Source organism: Dipodomys spectabilis, unplaced genomic scaffold (assembly GCF_019054845.1).
Source record: "Dipodomys spectabilis isolate Male_0828 unplaced genomic scaffold, ASM1905484v1 ptg000669l, whole genome shotgun sequence".
Lineage (NCBI taxonomy): Eukaryota > Metazoa > Chordata > Mammalia > Rodentia > Heteromyidae > Dipodomys > Dipodomys spectabilis.
Window position 1 is genome coordinate 368,855 of NW_024871346.1, and position 20,654 is coordinate 389,508.

Below are 20,654 nucleotides of genomic sequence, written 5' to 3' on the forward strand. Positions count from 1 at the left end.
GTGGAAAGCGGGAAACAACGCGGCAATGTTACTCAAGGAAGACTCTGACGGGACAAACCTTGGGAAAACAGTGTCCCTTGGCTCTCCTCCTGTCCCTGTCCTGTGAACGAGCCCACCGTGCATTTTCCTCTGATGGCTACATTTTCTTCTTCCTTGCCTGGATCCCTTGTTGGAGAAGATGCGCAAGAAGCATTTCCGAGCAGCAGACGCAAAGCCCTCCACCCCCACGGCCGAGGAGCCTCAGCCCCCGGGATCCGATTGCGTCTGCCCTGCAGGATGGGGTATGCCGCAGGGAAGGGCTTCAGAGGCGATCCCGGCCCCGTGGTCAGAGCCTGCCGCACCTGCACCATGTCTGCAGACATTGCCCACATCAAGCGCCAAAACCCACTCCATCTATGTCTGTTCTCGCTGAGCGAGACCCACGGGCTCATAAACGGACACGTTGAACGAAACCCTTTGTACAACTACTTACTGATAAGAATCACAGAAAAATAAAGACCACCTGAGAGCCCAATACATTAATTGTCATAGGGGCTGCTCCCAGAAGAACCTGGAATGAGAGGAAAACTACACGATTTCTTTTCAAAATACAGTTTCACAGGTAATTTTAGTAAACTTCACCCGATGTGCAGGGCTTCCAAAATTGGGAGTGTGCCCGCACCACGACTGCTTTCGTTAGCTTCTCTCCTTTCCTTTTCCTCGTCTCCTCCTCCTGAACCACTGCACAGTACTCTGATCTCCAGTGGCCAGATTACAAATTAGGGTTAGGCAAAGGAAATGAAATGAAACGTTAGTTTATTTGGGAGAAACAGCAAATCACCTTTCTGCTTCTTTCAGCAATTCTGGGTGATACGGTTCACGCCTGTAATCCCAGATATTCAAGAGACTGGAAAGATCACAGTTCAAGGCCAGCCTAGGCAAAAGTTTTGGAGATCCCTCGCTCTTAACCAATAGAAAGCTGTGTGATGGTGTCTGCCTGTCATCCAACTCTGCAAGAAGTAAGCGGCCTGTGTGGAAAGTAGCAGAAAGCAAACAAGCAAAGGCGGGTGCACAGGGGCCACAGGGTGTGGCTCAAGTGGCCGAAGGAGGGCGGGGCGCAAGTGTGAGGCTGTGAGCTCACACTACCAGTTAGCAGCGCGCCAGGGAAATGAAGGGTGAGCTGGACTGAGCCGGCCCAGAGGGGCCCTGGCGGGCGCCCAGCCCATTTCCATCCCCAGCAGCCCCGGCGGCCCTGGGAAGGCCGCAGCATCTCGGGAAGAGAGCGCACCAGCTTCCCGCACACCTGCCACGCTCTCCACGGACAGCAAGGCAGACGGGACACTTTCGTGAGAAAATCACCCACGACCCAGGAGCTTCAAAGGCATCAGCCCCCTCCGCTGCCTTTTATTCGTGTTCTCACAAACTCAGAAGTGGAAGGGAAGCCCAAGAATCAAACCTGGGCAAAACATGAAGACGGACGCTGTCCACGCACCCCGGGACACGGCGTGGCTGAAGCCGCTGTGAGACCTGCCCAGGTGCTCGGCCCGCGGACCCGGACGGCGGACCTGGACGGCGGACCCGGACGGCTACGGCTCCTGGTCGGAACGTGCCAGTTGACCCCACGCGGCAATGATGAGCTTCTCAATATCAGACTCATTGACTCCGCGGAGAATCCTAAAATAGCCATTCTCTCCCCAAGACTTTCCCCAGGAATTGGCAGCGATCTGCAAGAAAAACAAAAAGTACAAGTGCTGAGGATCACACGTTGAATTTTATTTTTACTCCTGCCCATAAAAATCCAGGAAACTCATAGACAGCTTTAGCTGACTTTTACTTATTATAGGCTCTATTATTTAAAAGCCTAAGTATTTTCTAAATAAACAACTTACGTTCCATTAATACACGAAGCGTGGAGACCTTGGCAATAGCCCATACTGTGAGCTAACCGTGAGTGTTTGAAATGCTGAGCCAGAGATGCTCACAAGCTAGAGCTGCAGACGTCGGCTACACAGCCAGCCTGCTCTAGGTACAGGAAGACCAACAGCTATCTGTGGGAGATGGCCAACATCAGCCATGTGTCAAGGTGGAAATGTAAGCTTCCGGAAGGGTGAGGTCCCTAGAGCTGTATCTCACTTGTCTGGATGGCTCAGGAAGATGTGGAAGAACTTCCACAGGGCAATTGTGTGTTTTCATTACATTGTTCTTGTGGGTGGGATAGCTTGACTTAAGGGGTCAAAACCAGAGGCAGGAGACCAGCAGACAGTTTGTTGGGTTAAGTTTGCTTTTAGATGTTTGTTGTGTGCTGGTGCTAGGGTTTGAACTCAGGGCCTGAGCGCTGTCCCTGAGCTTTTCCACTCAAGGCTGTCGCTCTACCACTTGAGCTCCATGTGCGGCTTGTTGGTGGCTAACTGGAGATACGAGTTTCCTGGACGTTCCTTTCCTGAGCCGGCTCTGAACCTCAGTCCACAAGCCTCCAACTGGTTTCACACTTTGGACCAGGGTCTCGCCCGCAGCCCACCCTGGTCCAGAGAGTAGATTCTCCCGCCCCCACTTCCCAAGTTCTAGGGCTACAGACACGTGCCCCTGTGCTTGGCTATTTGGAGGGTCACCCACCCAGGTCCAGGAAGGAATACTCGATAGATCTTCAGAAAGCAAGAGCCACAGAAGTAGACTTTCTCCTCTTGTTCTTTTTAAACAGTAAGGATGATTGGAATTGGGATGGGTCCAGAAGAACACATGGATCTCATGCGTGAGTAAGTTCATAGCGACTGCGATCTTAATGGAGCAAGGAGAGGGAGACTCGGGGCAGCTGGAGGGGCGGGGGGAGGGCAGGCCGGTGACCACGGCGAGGTGGAGTGGGCAAGCCCGGAAACGAGACGCTTCGCAGCCGCAGCCGCAGCCGCCACGCTCGGCTGTGGCCCTGTCCGGGGTCCTCCCGCGAGCCAGGCTGACCCTCAGGCTTCAGAGCTGTGCTCACGGCCGCTGGAGGAGCAGCTATTTACCACCCGCAGGTTCTTCACCTCCTCGGCCAGCCCTGGCACCCTAAAGACCAACCTCAAAGATGTGTGTCATCGTGAATTCCACTTACATCAAAGACAAACGGGGCGTGGCACGGCTGGAAATGAGTGCACACACAGGTGTGTACGAGTCAGCACCGGCGATCTGAACTCGGCTTTCCATATCATGTCAGGCCCATTACATCCATACGCTAGGTTACACGTGTGTATAGTCTCCAACCACATAGATGTGTAATGCGCATGTTTGTGCACACACACAACCACACGTGTGTATGTATGTGTATATGTATGTGTGTGTGCATGACACATATGTACATGCACACAAGGCTACAAAGTCAAATAATGTTAGTCACAAACTCACTTTTTTTTCCTGTCAGTCATGGGTCTTGAACTCTGGGTCTGGGCGCTGTCCCTCAGCTCTTCAGCTCAAAGCTAGCACTCTACCACTTGAGCCACAGTGCCACTTCCGGCTTTTTCTGCTTATGTGGTGCTGAGGAATCGAACCCAGGGCCTCATGTAGGCAAGGCAAGCGCTCTACCACTGAGCCACCTTCCCAGCCCACAAGCTCACTTTTAAAAGGCCTAATACTTTAAAATTCACAGTGCTATGATACATAGCCCTGTACCCACCCTCATTTGCATAGCTGAAGATTGTTCACACTCCTAATTTCATCATTAGATCTTTGGTGAACCTGAGAAGTGTCTGTGAGAGTTTTCTTCAAGCAAGTGCAAATTTCCATGCTAATGAGAACCACGCAGAGGTGGAGAAGAAAGGCGATGTAATTAGAGAAGGCGGGTCTCTCTGTAAATTAGCCAGGACCCCTGCAAAGCGGCTCCTGTTTTGTAATTCACCTTATCCTCCCTCCTCTTCTGTCCTCACCCACTCTGCTGCTTTTAAATGTCTACATTGGCTTGCACTTAATTACAAAACCTTTTGCTCTGAGTCCTTGGGCTCTGTGCTTTCAGTGTCCAAGTTAGCGCATCTATTCATGGGTTGGTGAAGTTTATGCCACGTAATCTCCACCTAAACCAAGACGTGAGCCACGCATAGAGCCCATCCACGCACAGATCGCCTGCCCACCTCCCGACGGGAGACAGCTGCGTGGAATGACAATACACCCGGAAGCCTGGCTGGGTACGCTTTCTTATTTCTTAGAGTTGGTGGGATTTTCGCCGTGCACAATCATATTCCCGCGGACACAGTCGCGGCATTTCTTATCCGATGGTCCCCCTTTCCCATTCCCGCCGTGCCCTGCCCGTGGCTCTCCACACGCTGCTCACCAGGCAGCTAGTGCTCTCCTTGCCCGGGAGGAAGGCAGCCTGGGCTGTAAGGACGCGGTTTGCTGTGCGGATCTGCAGGACAGACTTCGTAAGGAAATGGAGGCCCTGGAGCGTTTCTCCTTCACTGAGATTTCAGGTCGTGAGTGGTGAACGGGTTCGGGGGTGGAAGCATTTCAAGATCCACCCTCACCCCCCCACACACACCCGGATTCCAGTCCCTGAGCAAGCATGCGGCCTGGCCTGTGCAATTTCCCACCCCCTGGAGGTAGACAGGATGGAATCAGAACACAGCACGGCCTGGCCAGGATCCTGGGTGTCACCCAGTGAGACGAACAGCACGCTGCTCTTCACCACGCTTGACTCAGGATTGGAGGCCTTGGGGCACGTTTATTGTAACACAGGACAGTGCTGTCAGGCTGTCTGTACATATCTAGACATCTTCAGAAGAGTGTGGGAAAAGAAGCTTATCGGGTTTCTTGGAGGTTTGCAGAGTCCTAAACTCTTCAAAAAACGCACAGAATGCAGAGATAAGGAATACGTGCTTTCACTTCTTCTAGAAATAATTGCTCTTTGCCCACCCCGGGAGGTGACCCTACATACAGCCCTTTTTCCAGCTAAAGAATCTGAGCTGAAGGGACACTGCAACTTTTCTTATCCACCCTAGAGAGCTAAGCGTTAGAGTGCACGCCAGGCCCTGAATGAAGCCCCAAGGAGCAGAAGCCCTGGGACGCTCTCTTCCCCGTACCCCCCATTCCCAGGAGGCCTCACCCCAGAAGCCCTGGGACGCTCTTTTCCCCGTACCCACCGTTCCCGGGGGACCTCACCCCAGAAGCCCTGGGATGCTCTCTTCCCCATACCGCCCATTTCCGGGGGGGGGGGGCCTCACCTTTGCAAGGCAAGTCAATACTCCCCAAGTCTAACACACAAGCCTGAGGCGGCTCAGCCCATCCAAGTGAACTCATGGGGCTTGTGTCTGTGGTTTGTTTCAGTTTGACTTCTCTTTCCTTTCACTCTGCGAAAAAGATACACCGTTTGCTTGTGCACTAGAGGGAAAGTACCGCTGCCTGGCCCTCTGTTATGCCAATGTCATGGGCATGTCTGGTTACCTGTGTGGGAGACTCACGCTGACTCCAATCATGTGCAAGACACAGGCTAAGACTGCCCTGGGAGTCTCGGCCTCTCCATCCGGTTTGGATCTCAGGGCTTTGTTTCTGGCTCAGGTGTTGTGTGTGTGTGTGTGTGTGTGTAGGGGTGGGCTGCATCCATGTATGCACACGCATCCACATGGATGGACTGTTGTACAAGGCCAGGCTGGAAACGATCAGACGAGCCAGGGAGACTTACAGAACATTTCTCTGCACATCCATTCATCCCCTCCCCACAAACAGCCACTGTGAGCTCCACACAGCAAAGACCTTAGCTGGTCCTTAAGTATTACCCAGTAACGAAACAATGTCCTTCAAATTCATTTTTTAGAAAGGACAACTTAATTGTAGGCATTCTAATAACTCACACTCTCTTCCATTCTTTAATTAGTGAAAACTGTTGTTTTGTTGATTTGAAGTTTATTTTGATGAAGGAAATATTTTTAAAAGCTCCATCAAAATGTAAATATCCTTCTATTAAAAAAAAACTCCATTGGGGCTGGTGGGCTGGCTCAGTGGTAGAGCGCTTGCCTTGCATGCATGAGGCCCTGGGTTCGATTCCTCAGCACCACATAAGCAGAAAAAAGCCAGAAGTGGCACTGTGGCTCAAGTGGTAGAGCACTAGCCTTGAGCTGAAGAGCTGAGGGACAGCGCCCAGGCCCAGAGCTCAGGCCCCACAACCGACAAAAAAATAAATAAATAAATAAAAAATCAACTATCAATCAGAAAAACATCAGTTGTGGCCACGTTAGTGACTGGCTTGGGGCGCTGTCAAGTGTCTGCCGGTGTGGTGAGGAAGCTTGCAAGCTGTGTCTCACCCACCGCTGTGACATCAAACTCACGTTACAGGCTACGTATCTCTGCCTAGACTTCAGACTATTTGTGAAGAAAGACGAATGCATAACGACTTGGAGACAATTGACACAACTCACAATTAACTGGATATTTACAATGATACACTCCAATCTGCTTCAAAGTGTCTCTTACCTATAGCATCATGCAATATTTAAGATGAGATGTTCTTTCTCCATAAAGATGTGTATTTTAATGATACAAGGACCATTTAGCTTTTAAGATATATATATGTATACATTATGCTATAGATAAGATACAACATTAATGTCACAGCCATCACACATTTGTTGATATATATAGAGGGGGGAGGAAAGTATAAGATTTACTTGAATATAGATGTCAAGACAGTCCTGTTGATGCTCAATCAATATGGAAAAAATAAAAACTGTTCATCTCTTACAATCTAAAATCATTCTTCCCTTACACGTTAACTAACAGAAGGGATACATACCCAGAACTTTTCTTTCTTCCCTTGTGCGCCTCTCAGTGTGCCCCATCTACAAATAATAAGTGATAACAATCGTGAATATCGGGGTAAAGGTTTTTATTTGCATTTCACTTTTCCTTCTCTTCCAGTCAGTTTAATAAGGAAAGTGTCAGCCCTGCCCTGCAGCAGTGACACATCATCATCTTCTGCTTCCACGCAACGTTATTTATATTCACAGAAGAGACTCATCTATAAGGAGGATGCAAACGGACATGAATCTTATTGACAAACACAGAGACACCCTCAGACAACTCAGCTAGGCGTCTTACTGTACTGGAAAGATACTATCTTGCTAGGCAGGTGCTCTACCACTTGAGCCACATGGAATGCGGTCAAGAAAATCAATGGGTACCCTCGTGAAGCAAGAAACTCGAGGAAAGGGGTGGGGCTGGGAGGGATGGAGAAGAACAGTGTGACGTGGAGGGAGATGCGCTCTACTGACAAAACTGCCTCCAGGAATGGAGACTCTTCTTGTACAACTACCTAAAAGATAATAAAAGATACTATCTTTAAAACCTGTCCTCGGAGATGCTACCCTAAATGAAATAATCTAAGACTACTGACAAAGGTCACAATTTAAATGCGGATAATTACTAGAAATGGGGGCATTTTACACAAACAAATTCTTATATTCAGAGCATTTGACGATGCAACAATGTATCAAGTTTCTGAAATCTCTTGAATGTATGGAAATCAAATGCTAGATTCCCCGGACTGGCCTCATTTCATGAAGCACGCTGAAGAACTTGAACCTACAATGCATTTTCTGTCAAGGAGACCAGTAAGGTAGGGATTCTTCGCACGTTCTATTTGCTGAGAAACTCAAACATCAAGTTCCTCTTCACAGGTTGCGTGGCTCCTTCACTCAGAAACACATCACAGACCCAGCCGCAGCGATCTCGGACTGCATCAGCTTTACAAGGAAGAAAGGCCTCAACCCTGCCTGGCCCGGCTAGATCCAGCTTAGTGTTCATTCTCCGCCTGCCACCGACCTGTCCCATACTGGCATACTAGGCCATTCTGGCAGCAGTGCTGGCCAGAGCTGGCAGTGACAGGGAATGCTGGCGAAGGCGATGAAGGGGGTGTCAATGGTGATGAGAGACCTCCCGGCCCCTCGCCATATTCCCTCCTTAAGCAAAACGGATTCACTACAATTAAGATCAAATGCATTTCCTGATTGGCCCTTCCACCAGAGGCTCGCATGCCTTCTGCTTCCTGACAGATGGATGGAAATGTCTGAAAGATAGTTTTGCAGGAAATATCACAGGGGAGGCTGTACACGTGCCGGTGGCGACGCCTCTAGCCATTCCCCTAACACGCCCCACACTCCGCTCCCACCACTCCGTCTATCAAGAGGCAAAAGGCATGCCAACAGCATCTCATCTGGAAACCGGCCTGAAGGAAGAAATACGACAGGAAAGGATGGATGACTGCGCTCTGTTTGTGACATTACCAGAATGATCTGCTACCTGATGGGGGGAGCGGCCCCTCTGCATTCTGTGTATTGGCAGATGTGTGCTCAAAGGTGCAAAATCACATGAAGTGCACTGGTGAGCAAAGCAGATGCAAGACAGATGCCATCATCCATCACTGTCAATTATAACTAAGAGGGGAAGTAGGACCATCTTTTACGGGAGGAACGCAGCCCTTCGTAGCGGAGATCAGAGATGACATTCTCATCAAAGCACAGCACTTGGAGGGAGACGCAGGGTTGAGGGTTAGCCAAACGTAGCTCACCTGTTCATCACCAGCAAGGATGACCAACTACCGTGGGACCTTTTGCTTTAAGGGAGAACCTCACCTCACTGGTGTCAGGAGGACAAATGGCTGTTTGCCTCCTCGTGGAATCACAGAGCAGGAAGGAGACCACCATGACAGCGGCTCTCCACGGGGTGGATCTGGCCCGAGAACTGCTTTGCTGAGTGGAATTTTATGGAACATTCCTCCTCTTTCATTTAAATATTTCAGTAAGTTGGCTCATTGCAGAGTTGGACGCTCAAAACCCCATGGCCCACCAAGATAATAGGACTTTAACCTGATTTCTTCACAGACAAGAAAAGCAAGGCCCATAGAGATCAGTAACACTTCAACAGTAGATGCCACTGGTGTCTAAAAGGCATTTAATAATGCAAGCCACAATAACAGAATAATGCAAATAACACAGTATGACCTGAAGAAAGAAGGAAAGCCTGGGATCATTTTCAGTAAGAAATGAGTCTCAGGTCGATGAAGTCGTAACCACAAAGAAGAGCATGGTACGAGTGAAGGCAGCCGGGTCTTCGAGCACCACCAGAGTCACGAGGGGTCTGAAGGAGGAGGCTTGCACACAGAAGCGGAGGCTGGGGTGGGGGTATGCTAGAAAGCGGATGGGTTGGGAAGTGGAGGTGTCTGCAGTTGGCACGAGGAACGGGGAACAGTTAGATGATCACAAAATGTATTCTCACGGGGCCCATATTCGTGCCATCCAGAGGTTTAATCTGAAGCCAGAAATGTGACGAGCATGCTTGTGACTGTGACTGCGGGAGTCACACTTAATGCATTTATTTGCAGATGAAAGTAAGCCACAGGTGTCACTTACAGCACAGGTAACAGGCATCAATGGCAGAATATGAGTGTGTTTCTTTTTGATAATTTTCCTTTTTTCTTATTGGCACACAGACTGGCTGACCTTCTCTTTGGCCTTACTAAAGTGATACGCACTATCCCAGATACTTTCAAGCAGTCAAGACATTGTCGATTTCCACAGCTACACATTCTTTTCAACAGAAACTCCCCATGTGTCATCCCTGTATCTGAACTATCATACATATGATAAAATCTGTAACATAGAAATACATATCATTTATACATAGCTGTCATGTACATGGTAATTCGGAAGAATACATGATATGTGCAATAATATTTTTAGAGCCAGGATCAAATCCTAATCTGAGATCCTGAAAGGTACTCCTGCATTACGTGCTACACAGAGACACAGAGGAAAACTCTGCAGGGCCTCCTTCTTCAAGGCAGCTGACCCATTGCCCAGTTGATAGAAATAACTGACCATGCTTCTTACTTCTGAGGCCCCGCCCACCTCTGAACACTGAGACCCCCCCAATCTCTGCATGTTTAGACAGGCATGCCCCCATACCTCCACATGAGCAGCACTGTGATTACAAGTCTGACAAAAACACTTCCCAAAGAGGTGTTAGATTTAAGCCAGAATCAACAAAAAGAACTTATAAAACTAGTTGGGGAGGATAGCATTGTACCAAGGGGTGAATGAGATTCCATCTTAGCTGCCCATAGCAAAGGGCTGCGGACATGAGCACTGCGTGTTGTCATTGACAACACCACCCAAGCATCTCCTCCACCTTCGCGGTGACCTGACTCCCAAGTTCTCTGCTGATACAGGAAATTATCTGCGGCCAATTTCAACAGGTGAGTCATTTGTTCATGAGCAGTGTTTCCCAACTAGGAATTTATTATGTTTAACCACAGTGATTTTATATAATCTAGTGATTCAGTAATAAATGAGCTAATTTGGCTCTCTTGGTACAGATAGAACTCTATTATCTAAGATCATAGAGAATTTTAGTGTATTGTTCTCAAATGAATTGTTTTATGTTCCTATACTCACATTTCTCTTTTCATCCTTATATATTTGCTTATGTTCTCAAAATAACCTAGGTCCTAAATAGTAATTGAAAAATAATGGTAAAAGCAACAGCTCTTCATAAATTAATAGCTACCATATTTAGAATCATGTATGAAGAACGTATTAAAATAATTATGAAAATAGATTCCTACTAATAAATAGTTGGAGAAAGTATAAACTTTAAAAATGAAAGAAAACATAATGAGCAATCTACTAGGTAGAGAATATACTGTCACATTTAATACTGGCAACAGGAAAAGGAGAACAGTATTGAGATCGCAATGTAAGAACTGAGAAATCTGAGCTGTGGAAAGAAAGCTCAGGGTTTGCACCCGAGCCACGCCTTGAGACTGAATACAACAGTGCATTACAATCAGGAGGACTGTTCTTCACTTGAAACCACGCTCTCCTTCTGTCTCACACATACACACCATGTTTACATGCCATATTTTCTTGTGTCAGTAGTGGGGCTTGAACCAGAGGCCTGGGTAATTTTTCATCCTAAGCTAGCACTCTACCACTTGAGCCACAGCACCACTTCCAGTTTTCTGGTGGTTTATTGGAGATAAGAGTCTCGTGGACTTTCCTGCCCGGGCTGGCTTTGAGCTGTGATCCTCAGATCTCAGCCTCCTGCGTAGCTAGGATGACAGGCGTGAGCCGCCGGCGCCTGGCTTTCATTTTAACGCCTGAGAAGCTGAGAAGCTGGCTTTCTGAGCTGGTGCCGGGTGTGGTGTTGACATGTTCTCTGCACAGCAGTGACAGCTCTGCACAGATCTAGCCATCAAATGAGCTGACAAGCCGTGAACGGCCCACATCAGACCACAGAAAACCAGCGCAGCACAAAGCATCTTGTCAGCTTGACTCAGTGCTGACAGGCCAGACAACAGGGTTCATCGGCTCTGAAAACAGACGGGGAAACATAAACCCCATTTGTCAATGCCATCCGCCCTAGGGCGTCCACATGCTCGCTTGGCTGGGGAGATCTCCTGCAGCCCCTCCCCCCCGGGACCTGTACGCAGCTTCGCTGCGTGACCCGCGTCCAGCGGCATCCAACTGCCTCTAACTCACGCTGCCCACCTCACCTCCAGCGCCTAACAGCGCTGGCACACGATCAATAACATATATTAAGCAGTGAGGTGACAATCAATCTGAGAAGTGTCTAAATGAATTAAAGGATTGCATTTTATCTATTTATTTATTGCTTTCTGGTAAGGTTCAGATCAAATTTGTCAGGAGATACGATTTAGCTCAAACAATTTGTGCAGCATTCTGCACTGCCCCCCCCACCCCTTCCTGTTTTCACAGACCTCTCACTCCCCGAACTGTGTGAAGTGTGGTCCTCCAGTTTTCTCCTTCCCCTGGGCGGCACCACCAACCACTCTTTTCCTGGTGACCTTCAAATGTTACTTTTCTTCAGGGTTTGGCCTTGAACTACCATCTTGCCGTATTCCTTCCCATGAAATCCTAAATATTTCCAGGACTTTCACCACCATCTCAGTGCTGATCATATTCACAGGCTTGGATCTGAAGTCTTAAAGTCCATTTTTAACATATACAGTATGTGTCATATATATTATAAATACAATTGCTTACTGGATGTTTCACTTAAGTATGTTCAGAATTTCCAGACTCCACCTAAATAGAAATGCTAGTTTCTCCTTGCAAACCATAAACACCAAAAAAAGCTGAACTCAAGAAAAATCACATATCTACTTGATTACTTTTACTATCCAAGAGACTAAACATTATTTTCAAATGCACAATATCTTGGTAAGTACATTGTGCATATGCTTCTATGTAGGTTTCAAATGTGTAATGAAAACTTGCCCAGAACACCAAAACCATGAAATCTTTCTCTGGCTCAGTTTCCCTCAAGGAAAATCAAGGAATTATATTTAACTGTACATGTGTCACCTGCCCTCCAACAGAAAAGAACTAAGTACCTTGCTGTTGAAATCCAAACACAAATTAAATGTCTGACATTATCTACACTAATTATCACATATCCATTTGCATTTGCTAAGTAACCATAGTAGAAATGTTCATTTAACTATCTTAGATTTCCCCATGCATTAAAAATCTCAAATTAAAACATCTGCTCAGAATTCACCAGAGGTTAAACATAACAGCATGAAAATTCAAGCTTAGCCTTTTGTTGTTATTCAAATAGCCAGAGATAAAAATAAATGATGCATGCAGGAAAAAAAAAAGATAGAGAAGAGTAAGAAATGAGGACAAAAGTAATGGCCCTAATAAAACCACAGCAAATTATTGTAGTACTGTCCTAAATAATAATTTGTGACTGGGAGTTCCTTGAAATTTATATGTATAGAAAATTGGAATAAAATATATTAGAAAGTCACTGCTAAAGATTATTTATACTATTGTAAAGGGCAAGTTTCCTTACAGATATATATATAATAGATGGATTGATAGATATGAAAATACCAAACGCTATGACTACAAAATAGGCAAACAGTTTGATAATATAATTAGACACCTATTATTTAAGAAGATGGTTTTTAGTTACTCGGCAAAACTGATTCTTAAAGTATCACCACCCTGTTATTACATGATCACGCTTTTCTCATAAGGAACTAGATTAAAATTTGAACCCAGTAAGGACAAAAATTAGAGAATCATAAAAACACAGCATAGCATTCCCAGAGCTTGAAGCTCAACATATTTTCCATTTTCTCCAAGTGTGTGTCTTATTAAAGCCTGCATCATTTTTCTAAACACATACTGCAGTATCCTAAACATGTGCTTCGTTTTTGTAACTCTTTATGTCACCTCTGGAAATGATGAACTCAACCTCCCTCTCCTGCTTCCAGGAGCTGAGCCGCTGGCCACTCTGCGAAAAGCACACACCAGGGGGCAGAATGCCTTGGAGAGGCAATCTCTTCGGATTCTCAGAAACCTCTGGACAGCAGCAAGCCAGCTCTACTCTCCTTACATCTCTAACAACGCCTTCCTCCCACGAACTCCCCCTCCGAAGGGTAACCTGGCCGTACATCTGCAAGACAGAGAAGGAAATCTGATAGAAAATGTCGCTCAGCTCTGACTGGATGAGCAGAGCTGCTGCACGTTCCCTGTAAGACCAGCCTCGCCGCAGGTTCTCTGGATTTCTTCCAGCATTCCAGCTTCTAAAAACTCCTACACCAATGACAGTGTTGTTTTATTTTAAACCACACTGCCTCTGGCCCTATCTCTCCCATTCCTACTCCATCAGGAGATGGTAGATTTTCTCCTGACTTACTCTCAGTCCACTTCTTAGCTCTATGCAGCCCTGCGTTCACATGTAGCTGTGTGCACAGTCGGGAAAGAGGTTTTAGATCCTGCTCACCCTGCCTAGCACTCAACACAGAACCAGCACTTTCCAGGACTAGCTTTTAATATCTGCTGAACACAGAAAATGAAAACTTAGATCATTTTACTGATGTCCCATTTTAATTCGTATAAAATTTGCATCAAAGTTTACAGAAATTTCTGAGGTTTTTTTTTTTTTTCCTCTGATACTTCCCTCAAACTAGATTTCTTCGGCCTGGCTAGTTTCTACCATTCTGTGCTGGAATTTTGGTGTATTTGGTGGAGGGGATTCAATTAAATTTTAAAAAAGAAACAGCAGTTATTCACAGCCCACTTAGAAAACTTCTTCTTTAATTATATTGTTTGTTTTCCTTCCAGGCTTTATTCACAATAGTTTGTCTCCTCGTCCCTGGAAAACCACTGAATATTTATAAATAAAAATCTTGGCATTTTTGACAACCCAAACGCACGCATGCGCGCGCACACACACACACACACACACACACACACATACACAGAGTATAGTTTCAAAACTCTGACTCATGCAAAAATTTATAAGTAGAATATAATTTTTATGAGGGTCAGGATCGTTGTCCATTTTACTTATGAATATATCTACATCACCTAAAATAGTAGCTGACACACAGGTAGACAAAAATACTTGCTTAATAAATGCACATCTGCATACCTTCACACCTATTTATTTAGCATGGCATTTATGCTTAAGGTGATTTTATAATCCATTGGTGGTATCTACTGGTGGTATAATTCTGTTCCATAAATAGAAATGATGATGAAGAAAAGTTAACTTTTGCCCAGTGATTTCTATTAATTTGCTAAAATTTTAATCGCTGAATTTATTCAGCTGAATTCTGAGTGAGTCATGAGAATCACAGGCAAAATAAAGGAGACATTCATGTACTGCCTGGTCAACTTTGGCGTAGCAATTAAAGAAAGCTTAGAACTGCAAAGGAAGGGGTGACATCGTCCAAAAAGAAATGTACTCATTACCTGACCTATGACAGTGTAACCCCTCTGTACATCACTCAATAATAATGATGATAGATATTTTTATTAAGAAAGCTCAGAGCCTTTGGTTTCTGGACAAGGCTAGATGGAGGAGTATGGATTGTGGAATGTTCATGGAGAACCTCAAACCCCACTGTAACACCTCTACAATCGGCATCCCTCCTACAGTGAACGGAGTTGCTCAGTTTAAGCAGCGACATGTTCTTCTAGCACCAGTATATGAAATAATGTGTTCTTCAAAGCATCACTCCCTATTTCTTGAAAATGACACTGTGCATTAGTCCTCCTTCTGTTCCTTGGGCTGATCACTGCATATAAACTCACATTCATCCGTTCAAGGGAGGAAAGTCTGATAACTTTATCTTTTCCAGCAAAGGCACCAAACAGCTTAAGGAGATAAATGTGTGAGGTACAATCCAGAAACACTAAGCTCTTGATAAGGAGCTTGAACTTGCGAGAGCTATTTGATTACTCCCTATTTCACTGATGCGTTCATTCCTGAACGTCCTAATAACCTAAGAGGGGACCACTAATGGAAAAAATGAATTAAAATCTTCCACCTCAGGACACCCAACAATGCCCAGACTCCAGACAAACACTGTTGTGGGAAATACACACATCCCACCAACGTAATTTGCCTACACACAAAACTGGCCTTGTTCATTGTTCGTTTTCACCCTGTGAGGTAAGTTTGTTTCTCTAGGCACGTAAGAGAAGGAACACCTTCCTGTGACTGATGTGTTTCTTGTGGGGAATCCACAAGCAAGTGTGGCTGCATGCAAACACATTTATATCTTGTCCAAATTCAGCGTGAAGGTAAATAGGCACTAAGTGAAGAAAAGGTGACATGTGTGGCTAGCAGGTGGCAGAGACCACTTTCAGTAAATCAAGAGATGCCCCTCACCAACCTTGGAGTTCTTAGAGTTCTCAGAATAATAATGATTATATATATGTATATATACGCATATATAGATCCACCACCTCATAGCTTGTGAGGATAATTTTTTTCCTAGCTAAAAGACATCACTGGAGAAAACCCACAAAAAAAATGATTCTGAGCTAGTAATGTGCATGCCTGTAATTCCAGTTACTCAGAAGGCAGAGGTATGAGGATGGTGGATGGAGGCTGTCAGCTAAAGATTAGTAATCACGAAGGAAGATTAGCCCCAGTAGAGGTTAAAGATAAGTCCTTTGCTTTTTCCTAGAAAAAGCATTAAGTGTACACCAGGTGACTCCACAATATCTGTGAGCAACACAGGTGTTCTAGAGCTTCATTCTAGAGCCTCACTCCAGCGCCAGATAGAGAAAATACAGGGGTGTTCTAGAGCTTCATTCTAGAGCTTCAATCCAGTGCCAGGTAAGACATCACACACATGTTCTAGAGCTTCACTCCAGTGCCAGATAGAGAAAATACAGGGGTGTTCTACAGCTTCAATCCACTGCCAGGCAAGACATCATACACATGTTCTAGAGCTTCACTCCAGCACCAGATACAGATATCATACCATCAACCTCAACAGCTAATGAAATCACACAGTATGTGAGAAAATGATCATTCCATGAGAGTCGAGGAAAACAGAGTAGGTGACAGGGATGGAGACCAGCTGAGCAGAGGGTAAGTCACAGATTTAAAACAGAACTGAGCAGGTGATAACTAACCAAGAAGAGATTCGATGGAGGAACGGGCTGGCATCTGGTGGGAGGCCTTTTACACTGTAGGCTGGGGCGGGGGTGCATTCCTAATGTAAGGAGAGTGGGGAGCCGGGGAGCAAGAATTGCAGCCAGCAGGTCGGTCCTGTGGGAAGTCCCGGCCACTGTTCTAAGAACCTTGATTTCTGCTTCAGGTGAACCGGGAAATCATAGAAGGTGGGATGAGCTCTGACAAAGACCTCGAGGGAAACCCTGGTTATTTCATCCTGAAAACAGTGTCCGAGGGCAGCGGTAAAGACACACAGACTGTGGAAAGCAGCCTCCAGTCATGAGCATGGGGATCCAGACGGGGACGTGGGCAGGTCAGGGTGAGAATGGCCGGCAGGGCCAGCTGCGTGTGGCATGGTGGACGGCAGCTGTGGGGAAAGAGCAGAGAACGATTCCCAGTTTTCCCGCCAGAAATATGAAAGTTGTAATCTACTAGATAGGGAAAAAATTGAGGCTGTTCAGCAACTGTGAGAGAACCAGGAGCTCAGTCTGGGAATATTAGGCCTGCATCTGACAGAGGTGCCAACGAGATGGCGGACTGTGTGTGTGCGGAACTCAGGACACAGGTCAGTGGTGCCAACGAGATGGCGGACTGTGTGTGTGCGGAACTCAGGTCAGAGGTGTCAATGAGATGGCGGACTGTGTGTGTGCGGAACTCAGGACAGGTCTGGGCTGGAAATATCATTTGGTTGGCATTGTCTTTTTCTAATGCTGAAAAAAAGAAAGAGTTCCCCAGAGGAAGAGTGGTAGTAGAAGGGAGAGGAAGGTGTGCCCACGCGAACAGGCAGGGGGCCGCAGCCCGCAAAGACCACCGCCATTTTTTTTTGTCTGATAGGGAGAAAGATCTGGAATCTGGATTTACTGAGGTAGAGGCCATGGAATCTTTGAACAAGTCACTGTGTGACAGGGAAAGTGGGAATAGAAAGAAGAAGGGGTGCAGTTTGAAGGAAACGGGTCTGGGCAGAGCTTGCAAGGAGTTGCCACGGAGGAGAGAACACAAATGAGCTGCAGAGCGGAGAGACCAGGGCTCTGCTCTCAAAAGCTGCTCAGCCTTTCCCAGCACACAAGTGATCCCTGAGAAGATAACCGGGGCAGCCTGCTGAACAGTTCAGAGTGGCTGGGGTCTTGGGGAGAAGAAGAATCTAGGCTACGGCGGGGATGGTTCACGTGGGTAAACCCTGGAAGAAAGAGCGCCCAGTCTGCACGTGGAAAGGTGAGTTGGTAAGGCCAGGCAAGGTGTTCTGTTTACTTCCGTCTTTGCAGTGAAACAGAACACAGAGTTATCCTCTAAGAACAGAAAGTGGAGGTACTGGGGATTCGAGGAAAACGGACACGTTTTGAGGTAATCACTTGGAGAGTGGAAGAATAGAGAGAAGGGGTTTGGAACAGGACTTCCGGCTTGACGTTTGTCTTTGTAAATTAAGGGGAAATCAACGCAGCTGCATTTTTTTCTAACTATGTCCTTGCGCTGCTGCAGACACAACACGAATTGATCTAGAAATGAGCTGCTGCCAAGCTCCAGTGATGAGTCAGACAAGGCACAGAAAACCCAGGCTGGGTGAGACGGGGCAGGTGTGAACCGGGGCATTTTGACTAGCTTACAGATGAATTCCGTAAAAGAAAAGCCAATGCATCCTTTTCCCCCCAAATTAAGACACGCGCCATGCTCAATATAACTGCAAAAGCAGAGCCTACCATAGGCCTCTAAGCCACAGTGCTGTGATCAGTATGCTGCAGGGTAAATCTACGAAAATAGACAAAAAGAAAATATCTAGAGACTCAAGGACGTGGAGAAACATTTTTGTATTATTGCTAACAAAAAGACTAGCAATATTGTCCTTTTCATAAAATCTTAAGTAGTTCTGCACTTCCATTTTCTAATGATACACTTTCTTTTCTCTTCCTTTCCTTCTCTCACACACATAATTATATTCTGTCTCTAATATCTCATATATATATATATATGTATATATTTACATATGTATAGATAGGTATGTGTGTGTTCTAAAATCTGAGAAAGGTTTATTTTTTCATGGCGAAATCAAATCTATGTTTGACGGATTTTTTTTTTCCTGTCTGTTTTATCTGTAGCTTTATCTGAAGTTTCTCAGTGCATTTATATAACCTTAATTTGAAGTTACATACATTTTCATTTTTCCTGAATCAAGTCTTGGAGGATTCCTAAACATGCTGAATTAGTAACTGAAATAACAGAGCATTTAAAGTAAAGTATCTGCTGTGACTGAAGGCATCTGAAACAATGTGTGCTTCCGAGATGGGTAAGGAGGAATGAACGGGGCGGCCACCAGGACGGCGTTCTGTGTGTGCTCAATCCAAGTGTCCAGTGAGACATGTTCAAAGGACCAAGTGGTTTACCCCAGCAGGCCCGGCCAGAGCTGAAGCAAGGCTCTGTGTGGAGCTGCTGCAGAGGGGAGCAATCAGAGAAGGCCCACGAAGGTGCTTTCTCACCTGCCTTGGCTTTCAGAGGAGGAGCTCTGTGATATTATTTCCTCTCGGAACACAACTAGCACATTTGAGCTTGTTTCTTGCCTTTTCATCGTACTGCATGTGACTTGTAAGTTGGATGAATGTAAGTTTTGCAATACTCAGAATATTAAGTAGCCATCTATTGAATTTCAGGTGACCTTCCCTTACATCTGCTAAATCCTTACAATTCATAATTCCAGTCAAGATGGCCTCTGCAAATCACAATACTTTGGGATTGAGCATTTTCCTTCATTACGCCACTGGTGATCTTTGTTCCAGTGATATATTTCCTTTGCCCCAGACAGTCTCTTAGGATACATTCACAAGTCAGTGAGAGGCCAGATTTGGCGTCTCTCCCAGGATACTGGGTTAGAATACAATGGTCTTTAACATCATTGCAAAGCTTAGATAACTTTTAAATTGTAGCAGATTCACACATACAAAGGAGTCTTCTGGTATCTACATGCATTAATGTTCTCGTTTTTAGTTTTAATTTAGAAAAATGTTTTAAAACAGCCAAATAATATTCCAAGAACCCCCCTTACCCGGTGAGCTTCACTGCATGTGACCGCAGCTTCCTGTACTTGGACTCTTCGCGTGAGCTGGCCACGTGTCTGTAGATGCCTGTTTTGTAGTGGAAGAAATCCTCGTGGACCTGCATTATGGCTGAAATGAAACCCAACAGGACACAGGACAATGTTGAAAACCTCAGCTTTAAAAGTCTTCGGGAATTCTCACTGCATACAATGACGAGGACATGAATCTGAAAGAGGGCTGGCTAATGTTTTCTTATCCCCTTTACCTATGTATAGGATTAAGTGAACATTATGCTCCTTCTGTGCCGTTCCAGTCAGACCAGAAGGGCCCTGAGCCTCGGGCAGCGTGGGGTCAGAGATGGCTCATTGCTAACCTTCAGTGTCTTTACCAGGCCTGAAAACCCCAAGAGGGCCTCGGCCGACCACATGGAAAGCCACGGTCCCTCATCAGGGTGAAAAACGCAAAGCGGTACTTAGGAGTTTGAATACAAAACAAACCCTTGGCAGAAGACCGCTGGGACAGGATTCCACCTTCCACCTCTGGAGAGCTGAGTGGGCCCTGTGCCCTTCAACAGCCGGGACCAGCACCCCGGAAACGCCTCGCATTCTCTCGCGAGGGTGAGTTCTGTATTGTACTGATGCCATTCGAGGCAGAGACTTTCCCCTTGGCTCCACAAAGTGAGAACTGAAGAGTTCTTAAGCTGGAATTTGACACGGACATCTTATAACTGCAAACTATTTATCTACCTTAGAGCGCGTGCATTTAAAACAAAACAGAAGCTAACATCACTCACGGCTGAAAGATCCTAAAATGAAAAGCTTAGGCTCCAAAGGTAAATATAGCTTTTGAATGCCCCACTTTTTACTTCATTTTTAATGGTCCATGTCTTGGCTGAAGCTCTTCAATAGCCCCAAAGAAGCTAAATCTTTATCTGCTCTAAAACACATTTTGATAGGACTTTACAGTTTTTACATAACTGCACTCTACGAAGATTTCTGCTTTGTTCTCTTCCCGTCACCTATACTTCTTTTTAATCCTACAGATTTCAGGAGAACGTACACAGTGTTATTTGTGTGGCATTCTATTCCTTTGGCCTTCTTTTGTGCTGAGGTAGGAAGAAGTGTCCAACAACAACAAGTGGATAATCATGCAGCCTCTACAATGAGCAACAAACAGTGTTCTATCCACTCA

The 20,654-nt window shown here is 45.9% G+C and overlaps 1 protein-coding gene across 3 annotated transcripts in view; it reads right to left on the reverse strand.

Moving 5' to 3' along the window:
* Positions 1-1,353: 1,353 nt before the first annotated feature.
* Tinag (tubulointerstitial nephritis antigen) overlaps positions 1,354-20,654 on the reverse strand; it is a 39,436-nt gene continuing 20,135 nt past the window's right edge. For 2 of the 3 annotated variants that reach the window (XM_042671961.1, XM_042671963.1), the window contains exons 9-10: positions 19,472-19,592; positions 1,354-1,703 (exon numbers count right to left, since the gene is read on the reverse strand). In XM_042671961.1, the coding sequence (XP_042527895.1) occupies positions 1,430-1,703; positions 19,472-19,592 (395 nt within the window). In that variant the 3' untranslated portion in view covers positions 1,354-1,429. Of the gene's footprint in view, positions 1,704-6,727; positions 6,774-19,471; positions 19,593-20,654 lie in introns of all 3 variants that reach the window. The other variant, XM_042671962.1, reaches the window with a different exon arrangement.